This window comes from Camponotus vicinus, unplaced genomic scaffold (assembly GCF_025532165.1).
Source record: "Camponotus vicinus isolate PSW18456_S1 unplaced genomic scaffold, iyCamVici1.0 SCAF_1, whole genome shotgun sequence".
Lineage (NCBI taxonomy): Eukaryota > Metazoa > Arthropoda > Insecta > Hymenoptera > Formicidae > Camponotus > Camponotus vicinus.
In genome coordinates, this window is record NW_028141945.1 from 7,030,057 (window position 1) to 7,042,401 (window position 12,345).

Genomic DNA, 12,345 nt, shown 5'->3' on the forward strand with positions numbered 1-12,345 from the left:
GTTCTTTTTAGTTGCATTGCTACACTAGTGCAGTAATAAGTTAGAAAGAGACAAACATACTTTCTTTCACTCTAACTAATTGTACTAGTGCAGCAGTGCAGCTAAAAAGAACAGGTCCATAGACTTAACCTAGCAGAACTCAAATTATCATTTATATATACATAAGTATACTGTCAAGAGTGTTAAGTACGGTGAATCAGAGAGAGAAAGAATTTGAACAATTATCATATTTTCTCCCATCTCGAATATCGAAAGGGCACTGTAAAAATATCTGAAGAATTCGTTGATGTTAAACAATTTGGAGAAAGTGAATGTCTTTTTTTTTCACAAACGCTTGTCAATCTGTCAATGTTGAAAATAGATACGCACTAACCTAAAAATATAATGGATAAGAACAGGCAACTTCCTTGGAAGGAAATGGGTATTACAGATCCCAAGGAACGAGTTAAGAATCTTTCAGACCAGGCTTCCAAGGTGGAAATTGATCCGAATATCCCACCCGAACGGTAAAAGATATACATACTTCATTAGATAAAAATATACAATCATAATAAAATACTATTTTAAAACTCTTAGAATTTTCAAAAAGATTTCAATGCAAGAGGAATTAATTTTTTTTTATAATATTTGACCTTTTTATCAGTTTTAAAATTAAGAGTTATCGGTTCAAAATTGTGTTGTCAAATTATGACTGCATTTTATTTTCTCTCTCTTTTATGGTTTGTGATAGACTTCCTAAAATCTTTAAAATCTTTATAACAAGTCCTTTAAATGAAAAATTAATGCATATATATATTGTAAGACTTCAAAGGATAAAAAAATAAATGTAAGAAAAAACAAATCTCATAAAAATTTATTATAGCAAATTGTAAATTAAATTAAGGATTTAGTGTTTTACTACATTATAAGATTAATATATTTATTATATCTAAACATATATATTAGAATATTTTAGGAAATATTTAGGATACACACAGGAAACATGATAAGAAATTATAAATAAAAATTATTAAAGTTATTTAAACTTAATTTAAAAAAAAATTAAATATATATATAACCTTATATTAACATATAATTTTTTATATTTTATTATTTTTTATTTATAGATATTATCGTAGTGGAATAGAAATGATCAGATATGCAGACATGAATACGCAAGATGGCAGCTATGAACAGGCTTTCATACTATATATGAAGTTTATAACGTAGGTAATAATTAAATTATAAACAATCAATCTCACTCCTTCACTTTTCTCTTTTTATTTTTGAAATTATTCAATATATGTATATAGTATATATACTGTGTATGGTACGGATGTATGGAAAATTGTCCGCAGTACTTCGAGAAGTGATTTGAGACCCAAAAAGAAGGAAAAAAAGCTTTATAAACATGGAGCTATATATTTTTTATTAAATTTTTAAATTTAATTTAAATTTTAAATAAAAATTTTAATTTTTAAATTTAAATTTAAATTTTAAATTGAAATTCAAATTTTTAAATATATATATATATATATATATATATATATATATATGTATGTATAATGTATATATAGTATATATACTATTTATAAAATAAAATCGATAAAATTATATTATCGAATATTAAATATAATAAGCATTACATTCTAAGTATTTTGTATTGTAAGGCTTTTTGTAGACAAAATAATAAACCATCCACAATATAATCGTGTACCAAACAAGGATAAGATAATGAATAAGCGTACCTTAAGAATTGTCATTCCTAAAACTGAAGAATTGAAAGAACAATTGTTGGTACAATATCAGGCAGAGTTAGACAAATATTTGGAAGATTTAAAAGAAAGAGAAAAAATCGAAAAGGAACGTTTGAGACAAGAAGAGCTTCAAAGGTATATATAAATTTTTATATATTGATATAAAATTGATGAGTTATTTTTTTTATGTATTTATTAAAATTATCTACAAATATAATTCTAATATATTGTGTGCAGAAATATATACAGGGTGGCCATTTAAAAAATTGGAGGTGACCTTCACGTGACCTTCAGGTGATTCTTCAAGGTCAAACTAATGGCACCATCTTATGTCCCCCTTGAAACCATACAACTATTGTCTGAAACATTTTTCTCTAAATTACTTCGTTTCCGAGATATAAATTTGTAACACTTTACGTGGGCCACCCTGTATATACAGGGTGAGTTTTAATGGTTGTGTCAATCTTTTTATCATGCGGGAGATTACCGATCGCATTTTAATAAATTGATCGATACATAGATGTCAGTTAATTGGATCGACCGTATCGAAGGCTGAAATATAATGTGTATAATTAAAGCAAGTTAAAAGCTGAAATTATGTAGTATGGATTTATTGTTATTGTTAAAGCTACACACTTATTATTATTATTATTATTATTAGTAAATATATGTATATATTATTATATTTATTATTATTATTATTATTATTAAACAAGAGCGGTGAGCAGGTCACCCCCAACTAAAAGAATAGAAAAAGCAGCAGAAGCAGAAAGGACGCAAGAGGAGAAGAGTATAGAAAACGAAAAAGGACTAGACATGGACAAAATAGATAAATTAACGGAAATTATACTAACAATTAAGAATGATACAGAAGAGATAAAAAAAGAAAATAAGGTAATAAGACTAGAATTACAAGACTTAAGAGAAGAATGGGAAAAGAAACAAGAGGAGTGGGAGAGAGAAAAGGGGATAATGGAAAACAGATTGAAGGAACTGGAGACCAAAGAAGAACAATTAGAGAAGAAAATGACAAGAATGATACAACTGGAAGAGAAAGAGGAGGCAAGAGAGAGAAGAGAAAGAAGGAACAATATCACTGAAAGGAGAGGATTTACCGAGAGAAGGTTCACCCAAGAGAACGATAGAACATACAATGAGACACGAACTGCAGGTAGAGGCGGACGTGGAGGATGCGTACTGGATAAGAAGAGAGCAGCGAGGAGGAATGCTTGTTGGAGGCCTGCTCCGGCCCTATCTTAGGGTCCATCCGCCACTGCTATTTGGTACAGTGGGGATTTTAGTATATACTAGAGGGATCTTGGGGGATGTGATCACTCTACGGCGTTATGCTCGTCGGTGCCGTTTCATACGGAAGGCCAGTCGGAAGCCAGCATGCACGCGAATACCTCCACCGGCACTTATTTGGTCAGCGAGCGACCTTTCAGGGATCCTCCGTGGCAATCGGCATTGCATCCATCGAGTGAGATACCAACATCGCTCTGGAGTCGCATATCACTGTGTTAAAAAACAGCATTAGGTGTGAGGTCTGGATAGCTCAGTGGTCTAGAGCAGTTACCCGGAAAGCGAAAGACTCGGGTTCGATTCCAGATCCAGCGCCTCACATATTTTTCTAGTCTGCGAATATTGTTTTCTAGCAATTATTCGTTAGGCTGAAAAGTGTGTGAATGCTCTCTCCACAGGATATGCATCAATGTCGTTGCCACGGATGGATTCTGTCGCTCGTTGATCAAATGGGCGTAAAGACACGTTCGACCTCCTCCCACATACATCCCTATCTTTCTCTGGATCTTATAGCGAAACTAAAAAGCTGGCAACAGAAAAAAGAAATACTGGCAAAGAAAAGTAAGTTGAAAGGTAAGAAACTGTACATTGACAACGACTTAACAAAGAAGGAAAGAGATGTGCAAAAAGAGATAGCAGAAATTGCGAAAATGAAGAGAGAGCGAGGAGACCAAGTGAAGATAGGCTACAAGAAACTAATGGTCAACGAAAGGACTTTCATATGGAAGGAAGAGGAAGGACTGAGAGAGTTTTTTCAGAACAGGCAAAGTCCTGCAAACCCAATAAAACAATAACGGCCTGGCATAATATAAATGAATGCAAAGTCGGTAAGGAAGAGATTAAGGCAATGTTTTGGAACACGGCAGGAATCGCAAAAAAAGACGAAGAGTTTTGGGACTATGTACGAGAATTTGACATAATTAACTTCACGGAAACGTGGATAGAAGAGAAAGGATGGAAAAAAATGGAAGCCCTGATGCCAAAAGAATACAACTGGGTAGCACAGTATGCAGTAAGAGACAAGAAGGGCAGAGGAGCGGGAGGTATGATAACAGGAGTGAAGAAAAACATCAGGATGGAAGAAGTACAAAAAGAAACGCAAGGAATAATTAGTTACAGTGTAGAAATCAACGGAGAAAAATGGAAAATTATCTCAATCTACAATAGAGAAGGAAAGAAGAAGACACTAGAGGAACTGGAAGAAATAATTGAAGGTGAAGGATGGAAGAAAATGATAGTGGGAGGAGATTTCAACGCTAGAACAGCAGAAAAAGGAGAACTAGTTTGGGATGGAGAAGAAGAAGGAAGTAAGAGATACTCGAAGGATAAAATAATGAACAAACAAGGAATTGACCTATTGGAAAAAATAGAGAAGATGGGACTAGGTTTACTAAATGGAAACAAGGAAGGCGACGATCAGGGAGAATGGGCATTCACAGGAGCAAAAGGAAGCTCAGTAATAGACTATGCAATTTGCAATGCGGAAACATGGGAAGAAATAAAAAACCTTAGGATAGGAGAAAGGACAGAATCAGACCACCAACCGTTAGAGATAGAACTGAAGGCGACAACAGAGGAGACAAGAAATAGAGAAGAAGTAAAAGAGATAGAGATAGAAGACTGGACAGAAGAGGGAATAAGAATATACCGAGAAAATCTCAAGAAGAGGAAAGCAGAAAAAGAAGAAATCCAAGAAGAATGGGAAGAACTGGTAGAAGAAATTCGAAAAGCAATAAACAAAAAGAAGGTCAAGAACAAAACGCAAAATATAGGAAAGAAACCTTGGTGGGACAAGGACTGCAGAAACAGCAAAACGAAACTGAATCAATCTCTTAGACAAATGAAAAAAGGAAACATAGAGAGAACAGAATACATAGAAGAAAAACAAAGACACAACAAGCTCTGCGAAACGAAAAAGAAAGAAGAAAGAGAAAGAGAGCAGACCAAAATCGCAGAGATACAAAATGAAGCAGAAATATGGAGATACATAAAGAAGGAGAAAGGTCGACGAGAAAAGCCAGATGACAGCATTGAGGAACAACAATGGAAAAGACACTTCATGGAACTACTGGAGGGAAGAGAGACGAGAGGAAACAACGATACACGAAACGAGCAAGAAGCAGGAGGCAACCAAGAAGTGCCACGAGAGGAAGAAACAAAGGAAGAGGGAGAGGGAATCACAGAAGAAGAGATGGAAAACGCAGTAAGAAGACTCAAGAAAAAGAAAGCAACAGGTGAAGGTAGACTTAAAAACGAAGTGTGGATAAACGCAGACGAGGAAACAAAAGAAAAACTGAGAAAAATAATAGGAAAAATATGGAACGGAGAGAAACTGCCAAGAGGATGGAAAGTAGGCATAATATACCCAATACACAAAAAAGGAGACAGGAAAGAAATGAAAAACTACAGAGGAGTAACATTGCTAGACACGGCATACAAAATCTATGCAATGATTCTGGAAGAAAAACTGAGGAAGGAAGTTGAAAGACTGAAGTTGCTCCCAGAAACGCAAGCAGGTTTCAGAAAAAGGAGAAGTTGCATAGACAACATATTTGCACTGAAAATAACAGCAGAAAAAATGATAACGAAAAAGAAGGGAAAACTCTACGTCTTCTTTGCAGACCTGAAGGCAGCGTTCGATAAGGTGAACAGAAAGAAGCTATGGAAAGTTCTGGAAGAACGCGGTATAAATAGGAAACTAATCGACAGAATAAAAGATATTTATGAGGAAACGATCAACAGAGTAATCGTAGGAGACAAATGCACAGAAGAGTTTTGGACAGAGGGAGGGCTGAGGCAAGGATGCCCATTGAGCCCACTCCTATTCATAACATTTATCGCGAACGTGGAGGACTTTCTAAAGAAAAGGCAGAACGGAGGCGTAAAACTGGGAAGAAGGAGAATATATACTTTGGCGTACACAGACGACCTAGCGATGATGGCGGAGACGGAAAGAGAAATGAAGAAAATGCTGAAAAGCCTAGAAAGATATTTAGAGGAAAAGGAACTAACTTTAAATGCAGATAAATCCAAAATGTTGGTTTTTTGTAAGAATGAGAAAATTAAGCAAGAAAGGAACTGGAAATGGAAGGACAACAAGATAAAAGAAGTCAAGGAGTTCAAATATCTGGGATTTACATTTAAGAAATGCAACATCGATGAAGCACACATAAAAGATATAGTAAGAAAAGCAGTAGCAGCCATGGCACAGGTTTGGGGGATAGTGAAAGAAAATTTGGAGGAGACTTCGACAGGAGAATGATGATGTTTAATGTCATGGTCAAAAGTATACTCTTATACGGAGTCGAAATATGGGGATGGAAGGAATGGAAGGAGATTGAAGCACTTCAAGAAAGATACATAAGATGGATATTAGGCTTAGATAGATACACGCCAGGCTATATAATCAGAGAAGAAACAAAGATAGAACAAATCAGTATAGAAGCTGGAGGAAGAGCACTAAAATACCAAGAAAAAATAAAAGGAAGGACTGACAACGAAATACTGAGAGAATACAGAAGTGAAATTAGCAATATAGAATGGGAGGGGACACAATGGGGCAGAAGGATGCAGACGTTTTACGAGGAGGGTGGATTAAATCAGTGGACAAGAGAAGCAAGAGAGGATCAGGGAAAAAACATGACGGAAGAATGGACAACCAACTACAAAGAGAAAAAATTGGAAGAGAGAGAAAGGAAGATGGAGAGATCGAAATCAACGAAAGAATACAACAGGTGGAAAACAAGCGAAAGAGCGAAATATTTGGAGTGGAAAGGAAAAGGCACAAAGATGAAAACAATCGCAAGATTCAGATGTGGAAACGAATGGAAAGGTAATAGATACTGGGAGGAGGAAGGCAAGAAAATGTACAGGTTGTGTGAAGAAAGAGAGGAATCATGGCACCATATACTAAGAGAATGCCCGGAATCAAGAGCAGCCAATCCGAGCGAAGAATTTATAATGGCAGAAGACGGAAAAGGAATAGAATGGATGCTGAAGTTGTGCAATAAAAGGAAAGAGAGGGAAAAACTGAAGAGAGACAAGAAATAAGTGTATAAATATAGAAAAGGTGTAGATGTAAAACATGATTTAAGCAAAACACAGAACATGTATCCCGAGAAGGGAATCATTATCCTAAATAAAAAAAAATATTATTATTATTATTAAAGCTACGTATACATATTTAATATATTAAAGCGGTAAGAATACATATTTAAAAATAGTTCAAATTTAACACTTTAACGTTTTATGTAAAACTTTATTTCAAATTCCGCATTTATTTTTATGATAAAAATTTTTATTATTGTTATACGCTAAAGGTATGTAGTATTTCTGCCTTCTTGAAATAAATAAAAAAATAATAATAAATGTGTAGCTTTAATAATAATAATAAATCCACACTACATAATTTCAGCTTTTAACTTGCTTTAATTGTACACATTATATTTCGGCCTTCGATACGGTCGATTCAATTAACTGACATCTATGTATCAATCAATTTATTAAAATTGCGATCGGTAATCGCCCGTATGATAAAAAGATTGACACAACCATTAAAACTCACCCTGTATATATAGGGTGAGCAATTTTAAATTACCCACCCCAATAACTTTTTTATTTTTGAATGTACAACAAAATGTTTCAAATAAAAGTTGCTTGACTTCGAGGGGGACAGAAGATGGTGGCAAAAATTTGACCTTGTATAGTCATTTGAAGGTCACATAAAGGTTACCTTCAATTTCTTAAATAGAACCTACTATTTTTCATTGCATATTCTTGTAGCTTATCTCGAGAGCTTTCCAAAACACTATAATTAAGTACCTTTTCGTTAAGTACTTTTCGAGTTATGAGGCTTGAAATAATTTCTTAATTTTACATAAACCGTAAAATATCTTGTAAAATATTCATTTTTCGATTATCTTACCTTAATACTTTTACGTACAAAATAATGAGAGGAATCAATTGGTGTAAAGAAAACATATAATTGTTTCGAAAGAAAAAATGTAATTTGCAATTAACAATTACATTTTTTTTTTCGAAACAATTTTGTGTTTTCTTTACACCAATTGATTCCTCTCATTATTTTGTACATAAAAGTATTAAGGTAAGATAATCGAAAAATGAATATTTTACAAGATATTTTATGGTTTATGTAAAATTAAGATATTATTTCAAGCCTCATAACTCGAAAAGTACTCAATGAAAAAATACTTTATTATAGTGTTTTGAAAAGCCCTCGAGATAAGCTACAAGAATATGTAATGAAAAATAGGGGGTTCCATTTAAGAAATTTAAGATGACCTTCACGTGACCTTGACAACACTATTCAAGGTCGTACCAATATTACTATATAATACGTTACTTGAAACCCTACAACTTTTGTCTGAAATATTTTTGTCTGTCGTTCTTGGTTTTCGAGATATTTGGCTGGCACGGGTGGTCTGATACATCCTGTATATATATATACATACAGGGTGAGTTTTATTTCGTGTGTCAATCTTTTTATCATGCGGGAGATTATCGACTGCATAATAAATTGATCGGTACATAAATGTCAATTATTTGGATCGACCGTATCAAAGGCTCGAATATAATGTGTATAATTAAAGCAAGTTAAAAGCTGAAATTATGTAGTATGGATTTATTATTATTATTATTATTATTAAAGCTACGTATTTATTATTATTATTATTATTATTATTGTACACATTATATTCGGACCTTCGATATGGTCGATCAAAAAAATTGACATTTATGTACCGATCAATTTTTTATGCAGTCGATAATCTCCCGCATGATAAAAAGATTGTCACACGAAATAAAACTCACCCTATATATATATATATATATATGTATATACATACACATATACATAATTAAGTATTATAATAAATATTTAAATTGGAAAGAAAAGAATATTTTTTACATACAAGAAATCTTTAATACATAGTTTCCATGACAAAAAATTTATCAAATTTTTTCTATGAAATATAATTACTTATATTTAAAATTGTTTTTAATTTTCAATTTAGTTTAGAAATTTTAATATTATATGTTTTTAATAATAAATTCATATAAATAATTTATTTTTTTATTATGTTTTTATTTCTTCAATGTTTATTATAAGAAATTAAATGTTAATGTTATATTTTTGCATAGGCAAAAGGAAGAGGAAGAAAAAAGAAATAAAATAGCAGCTTTGGCTGCTGTTGAAGCAGCGAAAGCTGCTGTCAGTGTAAATGTGGTCATGCCAGAAATAAAAGAGTTACCTTCCATGATGCCATTCAAGGATGGAAGCTCTATGGGAAATGATAAAACACACAAGGACATGTAAGTCGTTGTTTAAAAAATAACATAATATCATTATATTATTTACTATCTATTTATGCTTTAACCACAAGATTTAATATTGTAAATATTAGTTTTTTTATAGTTTTAAATTAAAAAATATATAGAAATAAAATATTAAATATTAAATAAATAATTTTTTATATTAAATGTACATATTTTTGCCATGTATATTTTCTTTAGAAGGCCGATGGTGGATCGTTCTACAAAACCTTCTTTATTGACAAGCGATGGATTACCTTTGCGCGATATTATTCTGCCAACTAAATTAATGCAAGACTTTTTAACGCTCGCCTTTAGCAATACGATGAGCAATAAAGAAACATGTGGTATTCTGGCTGGCAGATTGGAACGAAATAAATTGTTAGTGACACATCTACTGATTCCAAATCAAACTGGCACTCCAGATTCCTGCACCACACATAATGAAGAAGATATCTTTGATTATCAGGACCAGCACAACCTTATCACTCTTGGTTGGATTCATGTAATTTTTACTTACTTATTTTTAATTTTTTTCAAAAGAATCGCTAAAAAAATGTAGTAAACTTTTTTATAGTATTTTATAACTAATTATATTTTATATATAATGTTACATTATATAGACGCATCCTACGCAAACTGCATTTTTATCAAGTGTGGATCTGCATACGCACTGTGCTTATCAGCTTATGATGGCCGAAGCAATAGCGATAGTTTGTGCACCTAAATATGATGAGTATGTAAACAGAAATAAATAGAAATAAAAACAGAAAAAATATATAATTATTATGTAAAAAGATGTAATAATAAATAACAAAATAGGAATAATTTTTTGTATTATCAACTTAAAACTTAAAAACTAAGTCAAAATTTATCTTGAATTTTTATGATTTATTACAATGTATGATATTATAATGTATAATTATTATAATGATTTATTATAATGTGATTTTTTACAGAACAGGATTTTTTATGTTAACGCCGGATTACGGCTTGGATTTTATCGCAAATTGCAGACAAACGGGATTTCACCCCCATCCTACTGAACCACTGCTGTACAGGGTAGATATATTACAATCATTTAATAATATTTCAAGCAATAAGTAATTGAAGTTTAACCAATTAATGATAATAATTAATCAAATATTGTATTTAGATACATGTATAAAAAAGCTATTAAATTTAACAAAAAATTGAAGAGAAAAAATTTATATAAGAATTTAAAATGTGTTTATATATGCATAAAATTTATTACGAACACACACATATTATTTCTATAGAAAAAATATTAATAAATATAATAGATATGATAAGATATAAATATTTACAATTGATAATTTATAATTTCAATAGCAATTAACATCATTGTTTTTGCACCATTATGTATGTAAATACATTTTACGTTTTTGTTATTTCAGAAAGCAGGACATTGCAAATTGGATGTAACTGCATTTATCGAAGTCGTAAAATTAGAAAGAAAATGATACATGTCAGATGCAGGATAATATATATTTTACTGATAAATATTTTTACAATTAAATACAGATACAACTTGCAATAAAAATAGAGTCTTGTTACACAATTAGCACATAAATGCGCTAATAATAAAATGAACAGCAAATCATTTAATCAGTCTGAAAATATTGTATGAATTATATTTATATTTAAAATAAAAAAAATGTAAAATTTGCAATGAAAAATTCGTAATATATTATATTTGTAAACGAAAGATAGTGATAAAGAATAAAAAAATAGAGATTATTATTATATCAAAAGAAGAGAGTGAGAGAATGCAAAGAATAATTATCATTAATCATATAATTATTATTATTAATTTTTAAATAATCTTATAAGAAAATAATATTATTTATATATATTTATATTATATTACATTATATTATATTTAAATTGAACATTATATGAATATATTAATAAAAATATTCAATTTATTTATTGTAATCATATTTGCAAAATTATTAAACAAATGAATTTAAATTGTGTATGTCATATAAATAAAATTAAATTTTATATATATGTATAAAGTTAAATTATGTGTCGTACAAATTTTGTTATTATAGTAATATAAATTTTCTTTATTTTAATATTTTATTGTTTTCATAACGAAGAATTTTTTAATCTCTCTTTTATAATTCTTTATAATCTTTACTTGAAACATTCTTCAAAAAACATATTTTTACAAAGATTTACCAAATTTTTATATCACAAACAAATTATTCAACAAATTAATCAAGGAACATTAGTATTATTACCATAATTGAATAAAAAATGTAACTTGTGTGTATGTATCATGTACTTTAATTTATAATTCATTATTAATTATTAAATTTAGTTTAAATATGAAAATTGTTTGTTCTTTATATGACTATATGAATAAGTTTTTATTTTATTGTTAATTTTTTAATATTTATTTAATTTCTCTTAAAAGATATGCATCGTGATTTAAGTAATTTCAAAAGTCAAAGTAGATATATTATAGCTTTTTGTATATAAAAATTGCTTATATATATATATATATATATATAAAATTTATAGTGCCTTTTTGAGAGAAATAAGAGTATTCAAAGTGTTACAACTCTAATTACATCATTGTAATGTATCTTTTTTTACAGTAATAAAATTATTTACAATATGCAAACATATAGGTATATTAGATGCTTTATAATTAAAATAAAGATTTATTGTGACACTATATTTATATATATAAAATATATATAAATATGTAAAATTTATTATTAATAACACTGCCACTGCGCGCGCTAATGTATAAGTTGTACAAATCTCAATACATAAAAAGTAATTAAAAAATTATTGGTAAATAAAGTAAATAAGATAATATAAAAAACATATTTGTGTTTATACTTATAAAATCAATAAATTATTTTCTATGGAATTTATATATTTTATTAAGAATAAAATCGATATAACAAATTCTCAATTAGCAGTTATAAAAACATAA

General features: G+C 30.1%; 1 protein-coding gene across 2 annotated transcripts; it reads left to right on the top strand.

The window, feature by feature from the left end:
• Positions 1-86: 86 nt before the first annotated feature.
• LOC145970657 (STAM-binding protein) lies at positions 87-11,179 on the top strand. Of its 2 annotated transcripts, none has more exons than XM_083097534.1 (8): positions 87-506; positions 1,107-1,205; positions 1,650-1,871; positions 9,198-9,368; positions 9,570-9,873; positions 9,992-10,104; positions 10,333-10,430; positions 10,787-11,179. In XM_083097534.1, exons 1-7 carry the CDS (start codon positions 385-387, stop codon positions 10,412-10,414), a joined length of 1,113 nt encoding a protein of 370 aa, XP_082953660.1. In that variant the 5' UTR covers positions 87-384; the 3' UTR covers positions 10,415-10,430; positions 10,787-11,179. The 2 variants fall into 2 exon arrangements, with proteins under 2 accessions (XP_082953660.1, XP_082953657.1); XM_083097531.1 differs by having other exon boundaries at positions 91-506; positions 10,328-10,430; positions 10,787-11,177.
• Positions 11,180-12,345: the final 1,166 nt, after the last annotated feature.

Coding starts and splice junctions, on each gene's coding strand:
- LOC145970657 (XM_083097531.1), top strand. CDS start 385: ATGGATAAGAACAGGCAACTTCCTTGGAAGGAAATGGGTATTACAGAT. Junction 1,206..1,649: donor CTATATATGAAGTTTATAAC/GTAGGTAATAAT, acceptor TTGTATTGTAAG/GCTTTTTGTAGACAAAATAA. Junction 1,872..9,197: donor AGACAAGAAGAGCTTCAAAG/GTATATATAAAT, acceptor ATTTTTGCATAG/GCAAAAGGAAGAGGAAGAAA.